The sequence below is a fragment of the Mesoplodon densirostris genome, chromosome 6 (assembly GCF_025265405.1).
Source record: "Mesoplodon densirostris isolate mMesDen1 chromosome 6, mMesDen1 primary haplotype, whole genome shotgun sequence".
Lineage (NCBI taxonomy): Eukaryota > Metazoa > Chordata > Mammalia > Artiodactyla > Ziphiidae > Mesoplodon > Mesoplodon densirostris.
The window spans coordinates 8,175,131-8,201,717 of record NC_082666.1 but is presented as its reverse complement, the minus strand read 5'-3'; the positions used below and the strand labels follow the sequence as shown (position 1 = coordinate 8,201,717).

The following is a 26,587-nucleotide window of genomic DNA, read 5'->3' as shown; positions in this document are numbered from 1 at the left end:
AATCTTGATGGGTGGAAGTGATGTGTTGTAATTTTCTTATTTCCTTGTCTGTATGAATAACATTTTTTTGTGTGTGTGTGGTACGCGGGCCTCTCACTGCCGTGGCCTCTCCCGCCGTGGAGCACAGGCTCCGGACGTGCAGGCCCAGCGGCCGTGGCTCACGGGCCCAGCCGCTCCACGGCATGTGGGATCTTCCCGGACCGGGGCACGAACCCACGTCCCCCGCATCGGCAGGCGGACTCTCAACCACTGCACCACTAGGGAAGCCCCTGAATAACATATTTTTATAGTGACATCACAATGGGTGCCTTTTATTTAGTGGCTTGTATGTGCCAGACACCTTACCAGGCATATTGTCTCATTAACCTTCACAACTGGTCATTAAAGTATTATAATTTTTATTTTGCAGATGAGAAAACTGAAGCCTAAAACGTTTTACACTTGCTCAAGGTCCACAGCTAACAAATGCCTGAACCTGGATTTTCCCTGGTCTGTCTAACTTTAGTGCTTCCCTTGGCATTTTTTCTGAATCTTGAGGGTGGGAGTGACCTTTCCCTGAGTAACTAGGCTTATACCCTCACACAAATGGGGTTTATTTAAGAGGGTGCCTTTCAGAAGAACTGCCACTATTGAGCTGGAATAACTAGAAATTCCCTGTACTGTGAAAGGGAATTTCAGTCAAAGAGGAGGGCAGTTGTGGCCTGAGTTTACACTCCCTTAAATCCCTCAGCAGAGCGGAGGCACTTCTCATTCTGGTGTCTGGGCAGCATGGAGCTCTGGAACTACAGAGCACAGGATATTGGAATCCCCTGTGGTTTTGAGGACTTTGGTGATGCTCCCATTTCTCCCAAGCTTCCAGCCCATCTAGTATTAGTCATGCTATTTCAGATGTTTTGGTGTGCCATGGGCTTAGGTTCCCTGACATGTGTCACTGCCGAGGGCAGTCATGGGTGCCAGGGCTCCCCAGGGGGGCGGGGGAGGGGTTTGCAGCTATCCCTAGAGCCTGCGCTTTGGGACTCCAGTTGGTATACTGGGTGCATCTGAAGGTGTCCCAGATAATCTAGACCACCTGCTGTGTTTCTCAGGACTTGGGAGGGATTTGTTGAGTTTGGGAGTTACCCAGGATGTGGTTGAGAAGGAATTTGCTTTCTTGCCTTTTGGCCATGAGGGAAGCAGAGTCCACCAGGACTATGGTCCTCAGGATTATGGAGAAGCTGAAGCTGCCCCATATACACAGGCTAGGTGGTGGTGGAGCGGACATTTTGGCTGTAGATATACATGGTTTGGAATGCAGAAATAAGATCCTCTGGCTGCACCAGCCTCAGAAGGCTTTATTGTTTCTCTCCACACAAAGAGGACTTATAAGGGAGTTGAAATGTGATTGTCAGGGCTTATTTGTGAGGAAGTAGCCCAACCTACTTGATTCTTAATGCTAAAATGGGCTCTAATCCTTGTTTCCTTTTCGGTACTGGATTAGAAAAATGTAGGGCAGGATTAGAATTGGCTAACAATAATGCCCTAAGAATCACTAGGCAGGAAGGCTTGAACCTGCAGCAGTATTCCCAGTCTTTAGGACTTGTGGTCCTTGTTTTGATTTTCTGATTATATCTCTGTCTTCCCCTATCAAAATGTGACTTGAATTTAAAGTCAGTGAATTTAAATTAATTGTGTGTAGTGGCAAAAAAAAAGGAACATGTTCATCCTTGGTAATACAAAAAAGACAGTGAAATATACCATTTTTCCACTGTCATGTTAGCAAACAAACCTCAAGGTATTATTTTATCAGTTAGTATGTTATTTTGGAGAGCCCCTCAGAGTACTGATGGGGGTGTAAATTGTGTTTTTGGAAAATAATTCAGCAGAATTTATCAAGAGCCCAGCATATTTATACTCTTTACCTATTCATTCCATACCCAGAAAGCTCTCCTAACAGAATAATTTGCACAAAGAAAAGCCCTGGGCACAAAGATGTTCACTGACACATTACTTTCAGAGCATTTTTCCTATTATAATACCTAATACATGCTCAATGTAAGAAGCTTGGGAGGACATAGGAAGGCACGAATTGGCACTTAAAAGATTGATCATAATCTTACCACACAAAAATAGCATTTTGATTAAAATTTTCTACTTTTTCCTATGCATATATCCTTTTTTTTTTTTTTTTTTGTGGTACACGGGCCTCTCACTGTTGTGGCCTCTCCCGCTGTGGAGCACAGGCTCCGGACGGGCAGGCTCAGTGGCCATGGCTCACGGGCCCAGCCGCTCTGCAGCATGTGGGATCCTCCTGGACTGGGGCACGAACCCATGTCCCCTGCATCGGCAGGCGGACTCTCAACCACTGCGCCACCAGGGAAGCCCCCCCCCTTTTAAATTTTATTTATTTATTTATTTTTGGCTGTGTTGGGTCTTTGTTGCTGTGCTCAGGCTTTCTCTAGTTGCGGCGAGCGGGGGCCACTCTTCATTGCAGTGCATGGGCTTCTCATTGCGGTGGCTTCTCTTGCTGCAGAGCACAGGCCCTAGGCGCATGGGCTTCAGTAGTTGTGGTACGTGAGCTCAGTAGTTGTGGCTCACGGGCTCTAGAGCACAAGCTCAATAGTTGTGGCCCACGGGCTTAGTTGCTCCGCGGCATGTGGGATCTTCCCGGACCAGGGCTCAAACCCGTGTCCCCTTCATTGGCAGGCAGATTCTTAACCACTGCACCACCAGGGAAGCCCTATCCTTTAGAAAATAGTTGTAGCATACCTTTTTCCCAGGGCCATGTATTTTGAATATTTTCTCCCTCTGTTGTATTCACCTGGGGAAACTCTAACCCTAGTTGAAACCAAGTTTTCTTTCCTTTCTGGCGTACACATGGACAATCAAACATTACTGGGGAAGAAAAAAGAAAATCACACAACTGAGTTGCCTGGTTTTACTTTAAATTTATGGTCATGGACCTCAAATTGGCCCTTAAAACTGTCGAGAAATGCTAAAACATCTCTGTAGGAAATCCCCTTTCGGGACTTCCCTGGTGATCCCTCGGTTAAGACACTGTGCTTCCACTGCAGGGAAGCAGGTTCGATCCCTGTACGTCAGGGAACTAAAAGGATATCCACTTTCCCAATCTTTGGGAAGATGTGTGATACCCTCTTTCATCAAACCTTCCATATACAGCACCACTGTCCCTACTCTGAGCCAGTGACCTCGTTTCTAATGAGGAAGCCCCTCCCCTCTGCCACCACTCTTTCAGCCCACCACTGGTCCACTGCCTCTCCCCACTGGGTGGACCTGGTGCCCTGCCTCCTATCCCAGGTCAGGCTCTCTTCCTGTGTCTCAGACCCCAGCCCCTTCCTCCTCCTCAGGGACCTCAGTCTTTGAATGATCCGTCCTCTGTCCTGCATCATCAATCTCCCCCTCTCCTTTGGTTTATCACCAATACCATTTTTTAAAAATGCTGTAATTGGGAATCCCCCAGTTGTCCAGTGGTTAGGACTCTGTGCTCTCACTGCCAGGGCCCCAGGTTGTATCCCTGGTTGGGGAACAAAGATCCCACAAGCCGCACAGTGTGGCCAAAAAAAAAAAAAAAGTCTAATTTCTCACATCTTAAAAAAACAAAGGACTTCCCTGGTGGCACAGTGGTTAAGAATCCGCCTGCCAATGCAAAGGACACGGGTTTGAGCCCTGGTCCGGGAAGATCCCACATGCCTTGTGGCAACTAAGCCCATGCACCACAACTACTGAGCCTGCGCTCTGGAGCCCGTGAGCCACAACTACTGAGTTTGCGAGCCACAACTACTGAGGTCCGCGCGCCTAGAGCCTGTGCTCCGCAACAAGAGAAGCCACCACAATGAGAAGCCCACACACCGCAATGAAGAGTAGCCCCCACTCGCCACAACTAGAGAAAGCCCGCACGCAGCAACGAAGACCCAACACAGCCAAAAATAAATAAATAAATAAATAATAAAAATTAAAAAAAAGAATTGGTATTAAGTTAAAATAACTGAAGAAAAGCTTTCATTTCAAAACCAAAAAAAAAAAAGAAAAACCCTTCCTTGATTTCACATTCTCTGTCTACCCTGTCTAGCTTTCATACTTTTCTCTGCTACCTTATAGGAAAACCTCTTGAAAAAGTTGTCTAGATAGTCTGTCTTCCTCATCACCCATTTTAAACTGGCTTCATCCTTATTGTTTCACAAGAATGTTTGTCAATAAAGACCATGTTTCCATCCCATCTTACTGGTCCCACAAGCATTCGGGGTTTTCTCCAACCTTACCTCTATGTGGTAATAATGCCCAGATTTTAAACCGTAGCTAAAGGTAAGTCTTTCAAGCTCCAGCTACCCTCCCTGTATCTCCCCTCGGACGTCTCTTAGCCATCTCAATCTTTAATCAAAAAAGGATTTTCAGTATTCTCCTACAGATCAGTTCTTTCCTCCCTCTAAATCTTTTGTGTCTCTACATCAATTTCTTTGTTTAAGCCCCAAAGCTAGGATTTACCTGTTTCCTTTCTTTACTTTTCCCCCACACCCAGTTCAGCAGCTAGCCCTGTTGGCTATACGTCCAAATAGATATCAAATTCACCGTCTTCTCGCCATGCCCACTGCCACCAGCCATGGATGGGCCCTTGAGAAGGCGTCCTGACTGTACTCCTGCTTCAGTTCTTGCCCCCCTCCAATCTCATCTCTACTGCACATCAGATGACGTCCCTACCCTCGGTGGCTTTCTGGTGCCCTTCACATAAAATCATACTCCCGTCAAGGTTCCCTGTGATCTAGCCTCCAGCCTCAGCTTCTGCCAGCTTCAGTTCCAAGAAGCTGTCAAGCTCTTTCCTTTTTCCACCTCGAGCCTTTGTGCCTCCCTATGCTCCTTTCCTAGCCTTTGAATGGCTGGCATATTCCTCAGAGAGGCCATGCCTGAGCCTGCCCTCCCTTTTTTTTTTGGCCCACCACATGTGGGCTCTTAGTTCCCCAACCAGGTATCGAACCTGTGCCTCCTGCAGTGGAAACCTGGAGTCCTAACCACTGGACTGCCAGGGAAGTCCCCTTTTTTTTTTTCCTGTTTTTTTTTTTTTTTTTTTTTTGTGGTACGCGGGCCTCTCACTGTTGTGGCCTCTCCCGTTGCGGAGCACAGGCTCCGGACGCTCAGCCTCAGTGGCCGTGGCTCACGGGCCCAGCCGCTCCGCGGCATGTGGGATCTTCCCGGACTGGGGCACGAACCCGTGTCCCCTGCATCGGCAGGCGGACTCTCAGCCACTGCACCACCAGGGAAGCCCTTTTCTCCTGTTTTTTTTGTTTGTTGGGGTTTCTTCGTCTTTTTTTTTTTTTTTCTGATCCCCTCTTAAAGGTAGCTCTCCACACTGGGTTTTTTCCTTTCTACCACGGCCCTTATTTATTTACCTTAGAGCATTTGTGAGAAGCCGTGATTGCCCTTTTGTCTGCTTCCGTCACTAGAGTGTAAGCTCCGAAGGAGCAGTGCCATGTCTGCTGTTGTTGTTCATCCCTGGTGCCGGGTCCAGTGACTGGCAAACGGTGGTATTGAGTGAATGAGTGGGTATTTTCCACATCATTATTTCTAATGTGTACATAGTATCCATTGCACAAATGTAACCTAATTGACTTAACCACTGCCTTATTATTTGATTTATTTGTTCCCAGTTTTTCACCACACTGAAACATGGGAAATAATCTAAATGGCTATTGGGAAAATTGTTGACTAAACTTGGGACTATTATGCAGGCATTTAAGATCCTAGGAAGCATTTTTATTAACATGGAGAAATGAGTTTTCTTACTGAAAAAAAGCATAATACGAAATTATATATACCACATGATCTTAGCGATGTAAAAGTTCATGGGAAAAGCGAGTAGGAAATAAATTAAAATGTTAATTACGCATTTGGGGTTGGCAGGATTACAAGTGATTCTTCTTTTGGATTTTTTTCAAGTATACAAGTAGTACATGGTCTTTTCTTCTTTATACTTTTCTGTGTTTTCCAAGTTTACTGCAATGAGTGTGTATTTTTTTATAATCAGGTAAGAAACTCTTAAAAATTTTAGAACACTTTGATAACATCAGATTATTGTAGATAGTCAGAAGCAGAGTCAGGAACCATCGTGCTCTGGAGAATGACCTAAAATGTTTGAAGCACACTTGCTAATGACAGCTCTTAGCCTTGAGTCCTTCCAGGCCTGTGGATGATCTGGGTTTAGAAAGAGTAGCAGAGCGCTGTTTGCTGTGAATCCTCCATGACCGGGTAGACTTGTGTGTGGTGTGACATTATAGAAACTGTGGCTTGCAGAAGTGTTGGTTTTGGGTGAGAGCATCCCATAGATGTGCTCAGGGTTGGAAAGATATCACAACTGCTCTTCACATCTGTTTTTGGAGCTTGACGGGGGCTCGTGTGCCCTGGGGTATTGTCATAGCATTTTACGCACTTATCTTAAGTCAGTGGTTCTCAAACCCCAGACCCTTTTGGGAATTCGAGGCCAAAGCTATCTTCATAATAAGACTAAGATGTTATCTACCTCCTCACTCTTATTCTCTCACAAATGTACAGTGGAGTTTTCCAGATGCTATATGATTCACAGCAGGTTATTTAAGAAGCAGAACCCAGCTGTCTTCTACGAAGCCAGACATTAAGGAGAGTTGCAAAGATGTAAAACAATGCCAATATTCTCACTAAAATTGTTTTATTATGGAAACTATAAATAGCATTTTGGGAATTCCCTGGTGGTCCAGTGGTTAGGACTCAGCACTTTCACTGCCCTGGCCCAGGTTCAATACCTGGTCAGGGAGCTGAGATCCCAAACGTTGCACAACGCAGCCAAAAAAACCAAAAATATAAATAGCATTTTAATGAAGTGAAACTATGTTATCATAGAATGGGTTTATTATTATTGTAATTGAATTAACACTTATTTTTAAAACTTCTCAGTTTAACTTCTAATACAGGAAATGTCAGTAGCTATTTGCCCACATACACCAACACTCTTTGGGGTCCTCAATATTTAAGAGTATAAAGGAGTCCTGAGCCTACGAAGTTTGAGAACTACTGAATTAAGGAAGCAGGAAGAGAACTGTCTTTATGGTGGATTGCTTATGGCTCAGTAGACAGATGGGCTGAATTGCATGACTCAGGAGAACAAAGCCTATGGAGGGAAGATGACCTCGTCTCATAGGCAGGGGTTGGAAGTCCTTGAAATTACATTAGACTTTTTCTTCCACCTCCCCCCCCTTCCCTCTCCCTTTCCTCTCTCTCCCCCTCCCTTCCTCCTTCTGTCCTTCCTTTTTCTCTCCTTTTGTAGAGATCATGCATGATGTGATAAAGAAGGTAAAGAAGAAGGGAGAGTGGAAGGTAAGTAGAAAAGCACAATGAATGACCTTAAAGGTGAGTTCACGGGGAAAAACAAGCATGGAGTTGAGTTGGGGAGAGGCATGTAGGCGGGGAGTGAGGACCTTTGCTGTGTCCAGAGGATACCAAAAGCTTCTGGACTAGAGAAAGGGAATCTGCTGTGCCTCCCATTTTGTACGATCCTGGTTAGTAAATCTCTTGGTCATACAGCTTATCTTTAAGATCACCTGGTGAGGCGTTCTAGAAGTGGAGCTCTTTTATTCAAACAAGATCTTACCTGAATACAGCAGAAGGTAGAATTATCCTGCTTGCTATGGGAGACAAGAGGGGACCCTTCTTGCCCCCTCTGGTGGCCCTAAAGCATGTCCATGGAGCCCACACAGCAGTCTGAAAAGCCCTCATCTGGCCTGTCCCGTCTGCCTGTAGCTACATAAGACAAAACAACTAAGTTTGTTTATTCATTTAACATTGAGAGCAATGCTGGAAACTGTCATGTACCTGAAACAAGGATCTAAGTCAGTCTAATTGATTATGGCCTCGGTTCCGGCAGTGGGTGATGCAAGTCGGAAACATGCTGTCCTCCATCCAGGAAGTCTTTGTTTGAAGGACCATCTGGTTGTCTGGGGCCGGGCATTACAGTGACCAGGAGAGCACACTGTCTTACGTGAACCTCCCTGTGTGTTGTTGAAGGGCTTACGCCAACCATTCTTGCTCCCGAGTTTTCCTGTAGTAAAGTTCACCAGGCCTGGGAACAGCAGAGCTGATTGGTACCAGGAGGCTTTTGAAGTCTCACCCTGGCCTCATGAGATTACGTTTTAGCCAAAGCATCCATCCTCATACCCAGAGTGGGAGGCCAGCTGGTGGGAACTCTTTATGCCTGCCTTTCTCGCTTACCCTTCCCATCAGTAATGGACTTGTGGACATGTGAATTTTAAACTAACGCTGAGGAAGCTGCCTCATGAAATGAAAACTGATTGGCCCTCGTGCTACAGCAAGATGCTTTCGGGCCCACATTTTTCCAGCGCCTGTTGCCTGGGTTTCTATCTTTGAAGAAGGATAGGAGCAATAGCTTTGTTTTAGCTCCCTCTCTCCACTGTGGGCTGAATGGAGTTAGGAAAGGTTGGCTGAAGAGTTGCAGGTATGAAGCTTTTAGACCAGGACGGCACGTTCTTGTTCTTCCTGTCTGAACAGAGACAGAGTGTGCTCCCGGGATGACACGTGTGCTGGCCTATCCCGATGATGTCCGCAACGAAGTCCTCTCCTTCCACCCCATAAATGTGGCACTAGTGTTCATTCTCCCATTAAGAAAAAGTGTACACCCTGAAAAAATACCCTCTAATATGGATTTCTCTGAGTGTGAATGCTGTAGATGAATTTTTTTCTTTTTCTTTTCTTTCTTTCTTTTTTTTTTGCATTTTTATGAGTATTTTCTTTGTCATGGAATAAACTTTAATTTTTTTAAGTTTAAAATATTAAGTCACATCAGTGAGCGCAAACTCTCCTAGAAGCTTAGATTTGGTGGGGAAATAAAAGCTAGCATGTCTCTCGGCAAACTTCTGGCCCCGTAGGAAGCATTGATAACTCAGAATTTTGCGTTTCTAGGCTCTTTCTGAAGTCTGACTGGGTCAGCGGAGGAGATCATCATAGCAGGTGCCCCTCAGGCTGTAAACTGTTCCCTTTGTTTCCAGGTGCTGGTGGTGGATCAGCTGAGCATGAGGATGCTTTCCTCCTGCTGTAAGATGACAGACATCATGACCGAGGGGATAACAAGTGAGCGGCCTTCCCTCTGCCGTCCCGCGACACTCAGCCTTCTCTTGGGGGTGTTCTTTCTCCTCCCTATCTGTTATTATCTTGCTTGATGTTATTTTTTTTATAATTTTTATTCATGAAACCACATTTGGGTTTTTTTGGTTTTTTTTTTTTGGAGGCGTCAGGTCTTTGTTGTGGCATGTGGGTTCTTCCTGTGGTGCGCAGGCTTAGTTGCCCCATGGCATGTGGGATCTTAGTTCCCTGACCAGGGATCGAACCCATGTCCCCTGCATTGGAAGGTGGATTCTTAACCACCAGACCACCAGAGAAGTCCCTATCTTGCTTGACTTTAGATCTTCCAACAGCCTGGGTGGTAGGACCGTAAGTTCCCGGGAGAGACCCCAGGCTTTCTTGTTCATCACTGGATCCCCCACATCCAATCCAGTGTTAGATGCCCATTAAGTATCTGTGAAAGAATGCCAAAGGAAGGCTCAATCAAGAAAAAAAAAAAAAAGAAGGCAGGCCACCCAATAGAAAAAAATGGACAAAAGAATTAAACAGGCACTTAACAAAGGAAGAAATCCAAATGGCCAATAAATACGTGAAAAATTGGTCCCCTCAGTAGTGGTCAGGGGAATGCAGTTAAAACCAGAGTGAGATACTGCTGTGTACTCAGATTGGAGTATTTAAAATATGATAATGCCAAGTGACAGGATATAGAAAAATGGGAACTCCGATCTGACACATGTCAGTTGGTACAGCTACTTTGAAAAACACTTGGCAGAGTCTAGGAGAGTTGAGGCATGCAGATCCTACGAGCCAGCACATCTACAGTTAGATGTATGTCCTAGATAACCCAGGTGTGTGCGCCCGGGATGCTCACAGAGCATCACTCATAGTAGCCCCAAAGTGGGAGCAACCAAAACGTCCATCAGGAGTAGAATGGTAAAATAAATTGTGGAATAGTCACACAGCAGAGAACTATGGATATATGGCAAAGAAGAGGAACGAACTCTGACTACGGGCTCATTCCAAAATGTAAATGAATCTGATAAACAATATTGAGCAAAAGAAGCAAGGTACATCCTTAACAATATGCTTTAGTTTACATAATGTTCAAAAACAGGCAGAGCTAAGCTGTACTGCTTTGAAATGCAGGGACAAGTGAGTCTTAACCACAAAGAGAAGTGATCACCATTCATGTCACCATGGTGGTTCTCTTTGGGGGGAAGGGAGGAAATTGTGATGAGGGAGGGTGGAGGGGAGGGCACTTCTGCAGTGCTGATGGGTTCTGTTGCCTGACTGGGGTGGTGCTTGTGCAGCATTTGCTTTATAATTATTTGTATATTTATGTTTAATTCATTCTTTGGAATGTGCTTTAGAATTTCACAGTAATAGGTTTTTGAAATAAGTTAAATCACCTGCTCAAGGTCACTGGCCAGTGTCACACCTGAGACTAGGACACACAGACCTCCTGGCTGCTGTCCCCAGCTCTTTTTCACATTTGTGTGCAGCTCAAGTCTTGCTTAGGAGCCCCTTTCAGGAGAGATCATGTATTTTAATCTGTGAAACAGCATTGATGGAAAAGCAGTCTATTTTGAGGTATTATTTCAAACAAGGAAGTTAACCTTTGTTTTTCCTCCTAAAAAACTTCGGGTGGAACATACCTGTCGCAGTACAGCTCCTAGTTTTTTCCCTTGGAGAGAACTTTTATATGGTATGTGGCCCACAGACTACTGCTGGTCTTTGTCAAAATTACTACCATACCACAATTACGGGAGGAAGAGCCAGGAGGGTTGAGGTTTTCATTAAGCTAGATGAATGTAATTTAAAGGTTGGTGAGTTCATCATTTTTTTTTTTTTTTTTTTTTGCATTACGTGGGCTTCTCACTGCTGTGGCCTCTCCCGTTGCGGAGCACAGGCTCTGGACGTGCAGGCCCAGCAGCCATGGCTCACGGGCCCAGCCGCTCCGCGGCATGTGGGATCTTCCCAGACCGGGGCACGAACCCGTGTCCCCTGCATCGGCAGGCGGACTCTCAACCACTGCGCCACCAGGGAAGCCCGAGTTCATCATTTTTTAAAACACATTTCCGCAGAAAAAAATTTTTTAAGATAAAAAAGAAAACAAACAAACAAACAAAAATAAAATAAAAGCATATTTCCAAACCTAGTTTATCTATCACCAAAAGCATAGTCCTGTAAATAGGAGTACATAATTTTTGGTGTGACTTTACGTCATTCAGTGATCCAAGACCAGACTTGCCCCTGTTTCGAGCTTACCAAGTTATTTTCCTCACTGAATTTTTAAAACTTTTTTTTTCTCTATCAAGGCAAAAAATGCAAATATAGGAGAAAAGCCAAATGTAGCGAATGAGCTTCTAACAAAGAAGCAGCAGCGTCCTGCCCTCCTTCTTCCTCCCCCATCCCCTAGGATCCATCACCCCAGAGGCAGCCACTCTGCTCTTCCTTCTGGTTATCTTTTTGATATTTCTAAATAAGTGCTTAGAGGAGTATCACTTGATTCATCATGTGAGACATTATCTGTTGACTTCCTGTGGTAGATGAGGGTTCAGCTCTCCCCTCCTGCCCACAGACTCTTCCCTATCCCAGAAGTTTTTTTTAAATGTCCTTACTTGGCAAAATTTAAAAGTCAGCAAGCCTGTGTTAACCACCCCCAAATATTTGGGGGGGAAGTATTATTGGCCTACGAAATTCAAAAATCTACAACCCCTGATAAAGTAGATGGTTGAGAGATTTTGGTATTAATTTGAACATTGTTTGCGGTGAAAAGTCTTTGTAAATGTTACAAGGGATACTTCTAAAGGGATGCTTTTATTTGCTTACATCACCTGCATAGGAAGAATGGCACTGTACGATTTCCTGCTCACTCTGTACCAGAGGACAGTGTAGCGTAGGTGATGCATCCTAAGCTTTATCAGGTGACTAGTGAGATGATGACTTAGGTCTTCTTTTCCCAGCAGATGAAGTAGCTGACATACTGTAAAAGAAACCAGCAAACCAAACACCCATGGTTTGCTTTAACAAAATTTGATGTTTAGTCTTTGAACTATTGAGAGGAACAGTATTATACAGAAGGTATGTTTGGAATGTCTTCATTTGATATACAAAGGAAAATGATAAACCGATCTAATTGTTGAAAAACCAACCCAACATGGAAATTCTAAAGGAATTGGGATTATCTAGGACAGATGAGAAAAAACTGAAGGAAGAGGCAAAAGACTAGATCAAGGAATTTACTTAAACTGAAGTGGGAAATAGGAAGTATCTAGTGTGATAAGGTTTCAGGTTTTCTACCACCTGAGCCTCGTGAGACAGAGGAACGTGGTAACTCTGGGGAAGGGGCGTTGAGTCTGTCCTCCCCCTACTGTAGATTTTTATTGCACCAGTCTGAAGGTGGCCTCTCTCTATGGCTTCTAGTTTTACGATCACCAGTTCTGTTTTCTTATTTACCATGGGCCGCTGTTTTGTTGTCTAGTTGTGGAAGACATCAACAAGCGCCGAGAGCCGCTCCCCAGCCTGGAAGCTGTGTATCTCATCACTCCCTCTGAGAAGGTAAACCCTGCCCAGGAGAGCTTTGGCTGAGGGTACACGTGCTGGCTGGGTGGCACCATGTCTGATGGTTCTGGGTTAAGCACGCATTTAACACACTGCTCTGTTTAAGCATGCAGTCCACCAACGGGGAAGGTGGGGTGCGATGAGGAGTGAAGAGTACATTCATTAAGCTTTCTGCCAAAAGCCAGGCTGGACCAATCTCGATTCCCCCTTGTGTTCGCTTTCTAGGTAGGAGATCATTTTATCTAGTGATCCGCCTCCAGAACTTGGGTATTTTATGCTTTCAGATTTCTTTTTTTTTTTGGCCTCGCCACATTGCTTGCAGGATCTTAGTTCCCCCGACCAGGGTTTGAACCTGGGTCCCCTGCAGTGGAAGCTCGGAGTCCTAACCACTGGACCACCAAGGAATTCCCAGATTTATTTCATCAATATCCAGTTAGGGTTCAAATTTACCTGTCTTATCATTTTGGGGGATTGGTTCAAATCAGTATCCAAGGAAGGCCCACCTTCTTGCTTTTGGTTGCTAGTGGTCTTAGATGTCTTAATCTGTGTAAATTCCCCCCAGTTTTCATGTTTTCTTTTCATTTTTGAAAACTGGCTTATGTATGAGTTTCCGCAGATGCAACTAAATTGCTAGAACTTCATCGCAATGAATCTCCTGGTAGGTTTCTGACCACTTTCCTCTTTTGTGGGTCTCTTCTTAGGAGCCCAAGTTATGGTGGCTCCAAAGAATGGACGCTGTCATTTTGGAATGAGCTAGGGAGGCTTTTGTTCATCTAAACTCTGAAACAATCCTAATCTTAAATCCTCATAACTCAGTTATGGCTGAACATAAGTTAGAATTATACATCAGAAATCCCTTGCTATTTTGTGCATGTAGCTTGAAGCCAGCATGGATTTGACTCCGTTCAGATGTAGGTTCCATTTGCTTCTAGAATCGGATTCAGTTCCCTTTTTTTCCCTTTCCACAGTCTGTCCACTCTCTCATCAGTGACTTTAAGGACCCACCAACTGCCAAGTACCGGGCTGCGCACGTCTTCTTCACTGACTGTGAGTACAGCTGTCAGCTGCCACCCCGGCCTTCCTGCACAGCCAGACTGACCCCAACCAAGCCAGGCCAACAGGGAAGAAATGGGTTGTTCCCACTTTTGTCCTGATCTTTTATTTTCTCTTCAGAAGACAAATTGCGTAAGAGAGAAAAATAAACGCCCACAAATACAAACCTACTAGGTCATGCAGTCCCTTCCTGATTAAAAAAATAGCTCCTCTTCTAAGGTCTAGCATGTTTAATGCTGAGAAGAATTTTCCGATGCCAGCCTTGGTGTTTCATTGTATAGACTTCCAGATATCACTGTAAACTGCAGTGTGTTTTCCATCTACTTTTCAACTACAAAGACACTCTGATCTGGTGGTATTTGTATCAGGTAGAACTGTATCATTGTCCTAGAATCTGTTTTCTTGCTTTGTGGAGGTTTTGTGCATGGAACCTAGTGCAGAGTGCACAATAATGACGGTTCACCCTGCGTTCTCTCTGGGGAAAACCCCACAAAACTCACCACTGAGCAGATGGGGGAAGGTTCTTGCAAAGAATAATTTTATACTCTTTGAAGACAGGTGGCAAAGAAAGCAGGCAGATGGCATTAGTAATAATAAACCAATGACACATTTCTGGGGACCTAAAACTGTTTGGCCCGGAAGAGTCATGAGAAATCGTGGTTCCCCCACCAAGTGGGACTCCTGTGCAGCTGAGTTCCTTAGAGGGCCTGGGGAAATGTCTGCATCACATTTCCCAACGATTTTATTTTTCTTTACTTATTTTATTTTTCATAAGTATCTCAGATGTGTGCTGTTTGTTTATATTAGAGGCCTTTTCCTGATCCCTTCTTGATCTCTCTTGGTTCCTTTTCTTCCTCTTCCTAATGTCAGAAAATAGTTTTTATTAGCTCTCAATATCTCAGTCTTTATTGCCATTTGTTTCTTTGTTATACATTGAGGGCCTTGTAGGTGGTTTTGTATTCCTTTTATTCCTTTTATACCCTAGAGGTAGTAGGTTGTCGGGTAGGATGGACTTTCTATTTACCTTTTTTAAATCCTAATAAAATAAAGAATTCCCTGGACATGTGCGAATGTTGAAATGAACCAGAAAATGGGCAGGAAAACCTACTGTCTTTGTCATTCTGGCAGCTTGTCCAGACGCCCTGTTTAACGAGCTGGTAAAATCTCGAGCAGCCAAAGTCATCAGAACTCTGACGGAAATCAACATTGCATTTCTCCCATATGAATCCCAGGTGAGGCTGCGTGGGGGAGGGCATAGAAAATCCACATCCTGGCTACTCTCTCAGGAACTCTGGCCACGTGTGAGAGGGTGGGGCAGGGGTGCAGTAAAGAGAGTGGGGGAGGGGATTGCTGAATGACGCGTTGTGAGTGGACGCTTATGTAATGGCAACAGTAGTCCTTAGGGGTCTGCCCAAGATGCCCTCGTGTTAGTCTCCAGTTATTTCTGACTTTCTGCAGCCATCCTGCCCTTCTCAGTGTTCATTTCATCCTCACTCACATTGTTCACTCCTATTGGCTGACTCCTTGAATAAGCAAAAAGTAGCCAATCCAGAAAGAGCTTGGGAGGAGGGGAGGGGAAGGGATCGGACAACACCCGTTTGCTGCAAAGGAGACTGTTTTTATGTAGAGATAACCTCAGCTTGTCATGTGCGGAAGGAACAGATGGTAGCCTTCGTCATGAGCTGTTAACGCTTCAAGTGCCAAAACCTCTCCTCTTGGAAAAAAACAAAGTCGTTAAACCAGTAAAGGTGAAGCTGATCATGAGAGAACATACAAAATTCATACCTTAGTATTTTAAGATTTGTTAAAATGCCTCCTCCTTGCAAAGAAACAAAAAATAACACAACTTCTATGCATTTTGTAGAGGTAAGAGATGATTGTGGCATTTTGGGTCTTTATAGATCAGCTTCTAGACGCCAGAGAGTGACCAATTCTTGGGTAAGAAGAGATGGAAAAAATAGAGTGTGAATATTTAAAAAGACAGTCTCTGCCCTCTCACTTGGTCTAAAGCTTAATCTCAGCTTGAGGGCAGGAGTTTTTTTCCTCTGTGTGAGCCCTGTCACCACCTGGATTGAACGAAATCCAACTTTAGCACATTCAACCATACTATATTTTGTATATTTTTGAAACGTAATAACCTTTTTTTAAAACCTCAGGTTTTCCAGATCAGGGTGGTTTACCTCATAGAGATTCTGAGAGAACACTGATAGCTGGTAGACTCGTAGTTTAAGAGAGAAGTTTAGTCTTCGAGAGCCCTCCAAAAAAAAAAAAAGAAGACAAAAAAAGCTTAGAACATACTATGAGGATAGGAAATTATTAAATCCATTCAGAGCTCCTTTATTTGCTACAGTCACAGCACAATTTCTAGCCTGTCCCTTATTTATTCAAACTTATAATGAACGGCCTGTGTGGTGTGCCAAGACCTCCTCCCCTGCTCTCCTCCTGGGCTCCTCACTGGTCATCAGACACAGGCACACGCCTGCCTCAGGGCCTTGGCACCAGCCGGTTCCTCAGGGCGCCCCCTGCTGGGGAGAAACCCTGCACCTCCTTCAAGCCCTGGCTCAAACATCCCCTCCTCAAGGAGGCCTCGTGTCCTCCCTGTCCATCCTGTGGGCATTCTTTCCCTGCTTCTTATGTTCTCATACACGTACCCATTTCTCAAATACCGTAAAATTTACTTTTCATTATGTTTGTTGTCTGCCTCTTTCTGCAAGATTGCACGCTCCTTGAGGGCAGTAGTGGTTTGGTCACTAACAGTCCCAAGTGGTTAGCACAGTGCCTGGCACCCAGCAGACACCCAAGCTGTGTTCGTAGAAGAAATGAAAACCTGAGACACCCAGCCTCACTACCAGCTTGGAAAAAACTCTGACCGTTCACCATTCTGGATGAATATGACAGTTCACCGTTCTGGAAATATATGTATTTCTTCCCCGTCTCAGGTGTATTCCTTGGACTCTGCTGACTCTTTCCAAAGCTTCTACAGTCCCCACAAGGCTCAGATGAAGAATCCGATCCTGGAGCGCCTGGCGGAGCAGATCGCCACTCTGTGCGCCACCCTGAAGGAGTACCCGGCCGTGCGGTATCGGGGGTAAGGCGGCACCCCGGTCTGCCTTCAGTGGCCCCCCCACGTGTCCCCGAGCAGGGAACTCCTCTGGCCTTGCCATTCCTCTGGCAGTTGTCTCCAGAGGGTCAAGATTTGAGCGTCTCCATTTATAATTATTTTGCAGTGTTTTTGCTCTTTTCTAAATTTTATTGTGGAATATACCAATACATACAGAAAAGGGCATGAAATACATATATTCAGTTAGTGAATAACTAAATGTGAACTCCCTGTAACTACAATCCAGGTTTCCTACAATTTTTTATCTCTTCCTAACCTTAAAAATCAAATACCCACCTTGCCAAGGATGTTTCAGAGTAAGATAAAATACAAGGAGAATAATTCTCCAAAGGACACATTTCTCAGATTTGATAAGGTCATTCACTTATCACTTACGTGCTGTGTGCTAAGTGCTAGGCAGGCGGACTTAACCTGAAGACACAGCCCCTGCCCTTAGAAACCCCTGATCTGGGAGGGCAGGTAGGATGTGCACACCTACTATGTAGGCCTGTGAGACCAGTGCCTTAGGACAGTGCAGGCCATAGGCTTGGGCATCCAGAGCAGGGAGAGGGCCCTTTGAGCTGAGAGGAGCAAGCACAGCTTCAGAGCAGAAGTGGCATCTGAGCTCAGTCCCAGAGGACGGGTTCGGATTTCAGTAGACCAATGAGGAGCAGGGGGCATTTTGTGTGGACAGTTGCGATGAGCAGAAGCGTGACGTTGGACAACAAAGGGCAAGTTTGGGGAGGGGTGGTAGTCTAGCGCTGTGTATGTGTGGACAGTGGAGCAAGGTGAAGCCATTTCTGGAGGCCTTGGATGCCAAGTTCGGGATCATGCCCTTCAGTGGTTATCACTGGGTTGCCTCTGGGGGATTTGCACAGGGAGTGAACGCAGTGGTGTGGGAGTGTGAAGCCGGGAGCATGAGTGGGAGTCACAGTCCCACAAGGAGAAGCCAGAAGGGCGGGGGGCACAGCAGGAGGAACAGGGGGTCTGAGCAGGAAGTGCAGGGATCCTCATCACCTCATTGTCCGCAGGGATGTGCACCCATGGGACAACGCCCCCCTCCGTTAGGGTCCTCACCGACAGAGAAGCCTGGTGGAAGCTAAGAAATGGGGTCTTGGGCCTCCCTGGTGGCGCAGTGGTTGAGAGTCCGCCTGCCGATGCAGGGGATACGGGTTCGTGCCCCGGTCTGGGAGGATCCCACGTGCCGCGGAGCGGCTGGGCCCGTGAGCCATGGCCGCTGGGCCTGCGCATCCGGAGCCTGTGCTCCGCGACGGGAGAGGCCACAACAGTGAGAGGCCCGCATACCACAAAAAAAGAAAAAAAAAAAAAAAAAAAAAAAGAAATGGGGTCTTGGGGTTCACTCGTTGGAGGGATAGGGCTGGGAGCAGAGCTGCTTTTGCGCTGAGCGTGGCCAGGTGGCAGGCAGCAGCCCCGGGGTAAACATCGCCAGGAGGAGCCCAGGAAGTGCTACCCAGCTCAGACAAGGCGGAAGGTCCACAGGCTCTGCTGGCAGAAATGTCACTTCCAACAAAACAAAACAGGGTCTGAGGGAATTTGAATTGAGGGAAGTGAGAGTCAGGTGGGTCAGACTCAGACAGCCTGATCCTGGGAAAAGGATGGCTGGTTAGGACCCTCTGCTGAAGGGTGGTTGTTCATCTGGAGCTGCTTGGAAATACTACCTCTGTTTCCATTTGGATAGTTTGGTTTTTTTAAAGGGAACTGGAAAATCATTTATGTTCCAGGCACCGAGCTAAGTATTTTATTTGTCCTTTTAAATTACACATCTAAAGTGAGTATATTCTCATTGTAAAAGAACAGTACAGATGCAGCTTGTGCCTCCCTTGACCCTCCCGCACTGTCCTGCCTTCCTCCCTGAGGGCAGACAGTGTCATCGGTTGGGGCAGGGCCGTTCACCCTCTGTCCCTCCTCCTTTGTCAGGGAATACAAGGACAATGCTTTGCTGGCTCAGCTAATCCAGGACAAGCTTGACGCGTACAAAGCCGATGACCCGACAATGGGGGAGGTACGTCTTACTTGGCCCACGTGCTTCTCTCTCCAAGCGACCACAGTGTCCGCGGCAGCCTGGGCACAGCCGGCTTCCTTTGCTCACAGCGTGTGCGAGCGCCCTTGTTCCTGCGCAGTGAGCTCAAGCCCTTGGGCAGGCGATACAGATTCTGTTCAGTGTAGCTGAGCTACCAACTTGTGTCTCTTTGCTGGGACTTTCCCAGCGTTAGCACCCCCAGCCCTGCCTCCTGGGACCCCCTCAGTGGAACCGTATCAAAACCAGAAAATTGACAGGCCTTATTCAGATTTCACTAGTTAGTACACGTGCTCGGGTGTGTGTGTGCACGTGCGCGTGTGCAGTTCCGTGCAATTTTATCACGTGTAGATACATGTTAACCGCCACTGCGATCAAGACACAGAACTATCCCATCACTATCTTGATTTAAAAACTGACAGCCCCAGGTTCTGGGGACCCCGTCAGGCCCAGGCCGGCTGGATGATGGGTCACCCTTTATAGCTGAACCTTGGTGGTGCTCCCCTACGTAAGCTCACTTTAGACCCCAGCCACAGTTTTGGATCTGCAACAAAGGGCCCTCATTATGAAATAGACACATTGGATTCTCACATGGTGTGTGCTGGTGTCCTTGTCCAGCAGTAAATGGCCTTAGTGCTGTTTGAGTCAGAGTTTACATCCTGCTGCCACTTTTCACAGGAGGGGTAGCTATGCTAGTCGGAGAAGCGGGAGTTGCATGGGGCGGCTCATGAGACCATTCCCTGTGTCCTTCCTTCAGGGCCCAGACAAGGCACGCTCCCAGCTCCTGATCCTGGACCGCGGTTTCGACCCCAGTTCCCCCGTCCTTCATGAATTGACTTTTCAGGCTATGAGTTACGACCTGCTGCCGATTGAAAATGATGTATACAAGTAAGTACACAGACCCGGTGTGACTGCAGCTTTGCAAATGAACCAAACACACCTCTAATTTAAGAAAAAGGCTGTCGTTAACCCTGGGAAAATCCGGTGCATTGATATAGTCTTGCTAATAAGCCCGCAAGCTTTTCTGTGAGTTCCCAAAGTCCAGCTGTACCACCAGCCAGAAACTCCTCTCCCTTTCAAAGAGAATAAGAACTTTCGGTCTTTATTTCACAGCTCACATCACCTCAGTTCATAGCTGGCTTGGGTGTGTTAATATGTGGACTTGTGTGTGTAAGAGCATAACTTATTCAGGGTTGAAACTTCTTAACTACAGATCATGAAATATGATGATGATAAAATATATCAACAGGAGTTTCCTACTGAATTTTATTTGCAGTTTGCTTCATTATAAACAACATTTTTCTCGGTAGCAATCATCAGAAACTCAGTCTCTAAAAACTTATTTTTCTTTCTATGGGAACAGGCTATATTGTTCTCGTGTCCTTTATTTTATAACATTAACCGTAAAGATAGTTGTTTCAAAATGAAGGTTCTAAAAATACGACTGAATCTCAGCTTTTCCCCTTTCGTACCTGTAATTCTTGCTTTCCTTTAGATGTTCATGATCTCACATGTGAAAATTTGCTGAGGGCCAGTTGCAGGCAGCTGCAGAATGCTGTTTAGGTCCCACACATTTGAGGATGGTGTCCCAGGCCGTTTCCAACCAGGAACAAGTGTGATCCTCGCCTTTCCCTTTCAAGTACCTCTGAACCCACCTATAACCTGACTTCACACCTGAGCCAGGTGGCTCTGATGGAGCTCATATCAACTGACCCTGGGGGTTTTAAACCAGGACCTCAAGTCAGTTGACTTTGGTTAGACCTTTGGGTCTCTTTCTGCCTAAGAAGTCATTAGCCTTTTTAGATGCAGCAGACCTGACACAGATAGTGACACATCAGATGGTTGGGGTGCTTGCTTGATGTTCAGACAGATTTGTGTGAACATCTGTCTGTTATTTTTTGTTGTTTGTTTGGTTTTTTTCCTGCTCCTTCCAGAGGGAGGAGTTCTACTTTTTTTTTTTAATTAATTTATTTTATTTGTTTTTGGCTGTGTTGGGTCTTTGTTGCTGTGCACGGGCTTTCTCTAGTTGCGGCGAGCGGGGGCTACTCTTCATTGCGGTGCGCAGGCTTCTCACTGCGGTGGCTTCTCTTGTTGCGGAGCACAGGCTCCAGGGGCACGGGTTTCAGTAGTTGTGGCTCGCGAGCTCAGTAATTGTGGCATGCGGGCTCTAGAGCGCAGGCTCAGTAGTTGTGGCTCGCGAGCTTAGTTGCTCCACGGCATGTGGGACCTTCCCGGACCAGGGCTCGAACCCGTGTCCCCTGCACTGGCAGGCAGATTCTTATCCACTGCGCCACCAGGGAAGCCCCATCTGTCTGTTTTAAACCAGGGGGATTGGATGAACTTTGTGGGACGTCTCCTCTCCAGGTATGAGACCAGTGGCATCGGAGAGGCGAGGGTGAAGGAAGTGCTCCTGGACGAGGATGACGACCTCTGGATAGCACTACGCCACAAGCACATCGCGGAGGTGTCCCAGTAAGAGCCCACCCTGCTCCCTTCCCCTAGCCTCTGCCAGCCCTGCCCCAAGCTCCAGGGCTCACCCCACCGACACGGGCAATCACAGTTGCCGGTTGCTGGTGTGCGTTCTCTGGGCAACTTGACCAGAGCTCACCAGTGCATGAATTCGTTGCTTCTGCTAAGTCGCCAACGTGCTAACCAGTGGTGATGAACCCGTTCTGATATCTGAGCTCAAGCTACACCGACTTCATGAAGTTAGAAAATCCATTCTGTGTTAGGGTTGCTTTTAGGATTCTTAGAAAGCTTTTGTAGCTCTCTCAGTAAGATGCTTTATAAACACTAAACACTTGAAGCCAGTTTGTTCTGTTGAAGGATCCAGACTCCACTACATACAGTTCAGTTTTTGTTTATATAGCTGGTGTGTCCCCTTCCCCCTGTTGTCATACCTAAAACTTCTGAGCAAGCCTTGATGTATTTACTGACACATGTGCTAAACCAGTACCTTGCTCTGAAAGTATTTCAAAATGTTTCTAACACTGGAAAGTTTTTAATAAGACCTTTAAACTGTAGGTAACAAGCCTGCTTTTGCAGAAAGACACATTCTGCTACACTGAGTTGGTGCTCTCCGGCAGGAAATTCACAAGGAAGAGTGAGAAACTATTATAGCCTGGGATAGTTCTGTTGTTTAGAAAAGTAGTTTCCAAACTTTTTGGATCACTCAACTTTAGAAAAATGTTAATTCACATCGCCAGTATATAATTTATTCATGCATTAAATATATGCTTTATTGTACTAATACGCATATTTTATAGCATATACAAAAAACATAAATTTGAAAAGGATGAAGTAAAGTTATATAAATAGATGTCCTAACATTTTCTTTTCTGCTCTCAAATTGTCTTGCACACTCCACTATGGAGACCCCTGGTTTAGAGTGTTAGGAAAATGATGTATCTGTCTCTCCTCTTAGAAAATCACTTTAGATGTATGCATTACGGGCAAGAAAAGCCACCACATACTCCTAAAGGAGGAATCTTGCATGACTCCTATAACATCATACAGAGACACTTGGTGCCGCCTTGAGGCTTAGCTGCTTCCTTCTGTCTTCCAGGGAAGTCACCCGCTCTCTGAAGGATTTTTCTTCCAGCAAGAGGATGAATACTGGAGAGAAGGTAAACCCGTACTCATGCTCCAGTGCTCCAGAGAAAGCAGAAATCCCTGCTTTCTCTCTAGGGGCCGGGAAGATGCCTCCTCAGCACGGGACTAGTGAGTTGGGGGCTGAGAGGGGTCATGGTCCTCTTTTCATCTGTACCATTTTGTCCTATTTTTGTATTCAAAATTGAGATCTGAACCCCCCGCCTTTTGATATTTACAGAGAGCTTCTCCTTGTTACTCTGAAGATGAGTGTTTACTGTTCTGGATCATGATTCACTTTAAGCCAGAAGAACTTGCTAAAACCTTTTTGAGCTTGTGGTAACATTAGAATTTATATCCTAATTCACCCTGGGCCTCTCGTCCTCCTGACTGTTTATCAGAGGTGTTTTACTCCTCTTAGGAGAAATGCCGCTCTGACTGTGTTGCTCCCTGGCTGAGCATCATTAAGCGATGTCCCAATTCCAGTAGAATCAAGCCCCACCGTGGACACGCTTTACAGCGCCCAGGTCATTGGGCCCCACAGACTCTCATCTCTGCCTCCCTCCTCCTGGCCCCCATCGCCTTGCTCAAGCCATGCCTGTGTTCCTTGCCTCGGCCTCGCCTTATGAGGTCCCTTTCCTTGGGCTCAGGCATCGTTTTCTCTGAGCCAAGACGAGGGAGGTATCTCTGCTCTGCACCCACACTCATGATTCCCTCCAAGAGTGTGCTAAGCCGCTCACTTAGAATGGCTCCTCTCAGTGTTAGCTCCATGAAGGCAGAAACTCTTTTTGTCCTTGTATCTCCAGCACCTAAAAGTGCCTGGTATGTAGTAGTCATTCAATAAATTTCTTTTAGGTACATGAATGGGATTAGGTGGGTCACCCAATTAGAAAGTCAGCAGAGCCCTTCCACCTGTCAGGATGCAGATTCCAGCCTTCTCTTCCCTTCTCCCCACTTCCTACCTGTCTACACAACTACATCCTTTCTGCGGAGATGAAATGTGAATTGATTCCATGACTGCTTGAGCTGAGTATGCAGAAAAGCAGCATGCAGAGGAAAAACTGTTCTTTCCTGGCAAGAATTATGCTCTCAGTAACTTTCTAGTCCAATAAATAAAACATAATTGCTAGGTTTCAGAGGTCAGTTCCCCACCTATACGACAGTCGCGGTATTTGGATCAATAATTTTTTGAACCAGAGAGGTGGTAATCTAAACACACGTGATCTTGTGTTTGACAGATGCATTTGGGGGGGTTACAGAGTGAGCCCTCGGGAGTCCGGTGCTGGCTGCTGTCCTGCCCTGCACCCACCCCCCTTGCCCACCCTCTTAGCTCGGGGGGCCATTGGAGTAAGACCGTGTGCTTCCCTCTTCCCATAGACCACCATGCGGGACCTGTCCCAGATGCTGAAGAAAATGCCCCAGTACCAGAAAGAGCTCAGCAAGGTATGACGATCCAAAATGATCCATTCGCATCGTGAGTATAAACATCTGCAAAAAGTCTCCTCTACCCTTGCTGATTCATAGAAATCCACAGGTTTTTAGTCATCTTCAGTTTTTATTAGAAAAAAATGAAAGGTTGGGATAGACAGGTTATTTCCCATGATTTTCTTTTCTCTTCTTCATCTTTTCCTCTCTGTATCCTTCCAATTCCTCACCCCATGGGCCTGAGAGAGAGAGCTCGGAGGAAGTCACAATGATCTGGGAGTCACACATCGCTTCCGCCTTGGAAGCGAGTCACTAAATCCACACGAAGGCGCGGGGGATTGAGCGCCACCTGCTGGAGGGAAGAGTATGAAAGGATTTGTGGGCGCCTGTGAAACCATCACCCCACCCCACCCCCATAAAGGATTTCTCCTTCCTCTTGACTCTTGTAGGAGGTGGTCTGTCCCTCTTCCCGACACACACAAATCTCTACCCAGCGGTGTCTGTGAACCTGCTTGAACGCATATTTCCTATCCCTTATGAGGCTGGAGATGCCTTGGTGCCTAGCACCGTGTCAATACCTAGCAGGTGCTTAGTAGATGCTGCGCAAATCAGCGAGTGATTCCTTAACCACACGCTCTCTGCTTTGTCCTAGTATTCGACCCACCTGCACCTTGCTGAGGACTGCATGAAGCATTACCAAGGCACCGTGGACAAACTCTGCCGGGTGGAACAGGTAGGGCCTTTTCCTTCTCTTTCGGCCAGGCCCATTTATTTGCTTAACTGAATTTTAACATCTGGCCTTGAACACCTGCAGAATCATAGGAAATAGAAATGGGAAAGCCTGCTAGATCGTGTTGTCTCGACTCTCTGGAGCCAGTGCAGTTCCACGCTCAATGGTAGGGACTAGATTGGTCTGGAATGCCATGCCATTTGGATTTTGCATGTCTGACTTACCAGAGGCTCCCTGGAATGGCAGAAGAGAGATGTACGCAGCGCTGAGCCCTACATTGACAGGGCTGGCTGAAGGTTGTATCCTGAATGTCTTTCCCTCCTGCCGTAGCCACAGCAGCTTGGAGACCTAGAGGCTGAAAGTGGGTAGGGTGGCCGAAGGTCAGAAATTCTCCCACAGCCTCCCCGATCACAGCTGGGGTCGGAGTTCTGTCCCCTTCACTGGTTGGTTTGACGTCCTTGTTTCTCTCTGCTTTCTTTTCCTCGTCTGCAAAAGGACATGACAAAGCTGTCACATTTTCCAGGAGTGTCGTGTCGAGTCACTCATCCTGGCACTACATTCCTCACACGTGATAACATTCCTCAACCAGGGTCAGCTTCTAAGGGAGGGGAGGTCATCCCACAATGCCGAAGCCTCAGCCAAAGGTCCCTCTTCACAGAAAAAAGAACTTGAGTTCTCAGTGTGAGGCTAAGAGTTAAACCTCCTGGTTTGATGTGACAGGCTCAGCTAGGTTTGTAAGACCATCCCTGATTCATGGACTCTCTCCTACGGGGAAGTAGCCCTGCTGAAATTCATCAATTTCATGGGTGATGTTGGCAAACGCAAAGGCGTCCTCTCCAAAAGAACTTGACTCTCCAGAAGATAGGTTATCCCTAGAGCGAACGGTACAAACACAGTTGGGATTCATCCTTGGAAGTTTACATTTTTCCAGAAGTGCCCAGTGGTATTCGTTGAACTAGTCACATTAAATTATTTATTTATTTATTTATTTATTTATTATTATTTTTAACATCCTTATTGGAGTATAATTGCTTTACAGTGGTGTGTTAGTTTCTGCTTTATAACAAAGTGAATCAGCTATACATATATATATATATATATATATATATATATATCCCCATATCTCCTCCCTCTTGCGTCTCCCTCCCTCCCACCCTCCCTATCCCACACCTCTAGGTGGTCACAGAGCACCGAGCTGATCTCCCTGTGCGATGTAGTCACATTAAATCTGACTTTGAGGCAGTATTAGAGCCAGGTCCTGCTGAGCAGATGTCTGTTGAGGCTGCGCTGAGCTGGGAAAGGGCCTTGGAGAGGGGCCCCACCTTCCTCTGGCCCAGGCTGGGTAGAGGCCTGAGCTTGAGATCATGCTCATTATGGACTCCTGGGATCTTTAGAGAAAAAAAGGCAACCTTCCGGCAACCTCTGTAAGAGCTCCAGAGAAAGTTGCAGCTGCTGGTCTCAGAACAAGACCAAATCGTTCTTGATTTGCTGAGACTGATGTGCTGCTTTCTCGGGCCTGTTGAGAATGGATCCGCCTCTTGCCTGAGTTGCGAGGGCGGGGCCGTAGACTGTGCTTACTTCACTCTTTATCTTCAGTCCCACTGTTAGCACCCCTCCCCCTTCATCTCCTTCAGTGGGATTTGCAGGGAGCCCATGTTTTTTTCTCCTCTCCCTAAAAGTGGTTGGAAGATTAAAAACAGAGGTTAAAATCCTAGAGTAGTTAAAACTCAGCGGGCACAGCCTTCCGTGCCAAGGAGAGTGGAGCAGAAAGAGTCCAGCCAGGCGGAGGCACCTTATAATATTGAAGCTTTTCACATGTGGGAAGTGCATCCCCTTAAGCCCCGATCCCTCTGTAGGGCTTTGTCCCTCTTGAGGACCTACCAGGATTGAGGCTTTCCCTGAGGAACTGGCACACGTACACTGGAACTCACCTGGAAGGAACAGCCTGCCTTTAAACAAGATGGCAAATCAACATGGTTTCTGGTCTTGGAAAGCG

At 46.2% G+C, this 26,587-nt stretch overlaps 1 protein-coding gene across 2 annotated transcripts in view; it reads left to right on the top strand.

Moving 5' to 3' along the window:
• The window catches only part of STXBP1 (syntaxin binding protein 1), a 71,864-nt gene that overhangs the window by 28,325 nt on the left and 16,952 nt on the right, over positions 1 to 26,587 (top strand). Inside the window, exons 2-13 of one of the 2 annotated variants that reach the window (XM_060101107.1) lie at positions 7,286 to 7,335; positions 9,021 to 9,102; positions 12,578 to 12,654; positions 13,626 to 13,704; positions 14,839 to 14,942; positions 16,650 to 16,798; positions 18,749 to 18,833; positions 19,606 to 19,736; positions 21,213 to 21,320; positions 22,414 to 22,474; positions 23,814 to 23,879; positions 24,514 to 24,594. In XM_060101107.1, the coding sequence (XP_059957090.1) occupies positions 7,286 to 7,335; positions 9,021 to 9,102; positions 12,578 to 12,654; positions 13,626 to 13,704; positions 14,839 to 14,942; positions 16,650 to 16,798; positions 18,749 to 18,833; positions 19,606 to 19,736; positions 21,213 to 21,320; positions 22,414 to 22,474; positions 23,814 to 23,879; positions 24,514 to 24,594 (1,073 nt within the window). The remainder of the gene's footprint in view (positions 1 to 7,285; positions 7,336 to 9,020; positions 9,103 to 12,577; positions 12,655 to 13,625; positions 13,705 to 14,838; positions 14,943 to 16,649; positions 16,799 to 18,748; positions 18,834 to 19,605; positions 19,737 to 21,212; positions 21,321 to 22,413; positions 22,475 to 23,813; positions 23,880 to 24,513; positions 24,595 to 26,587) is intronic. The other variant, XM_060101108.1, reaches the window with a different exon arrangement.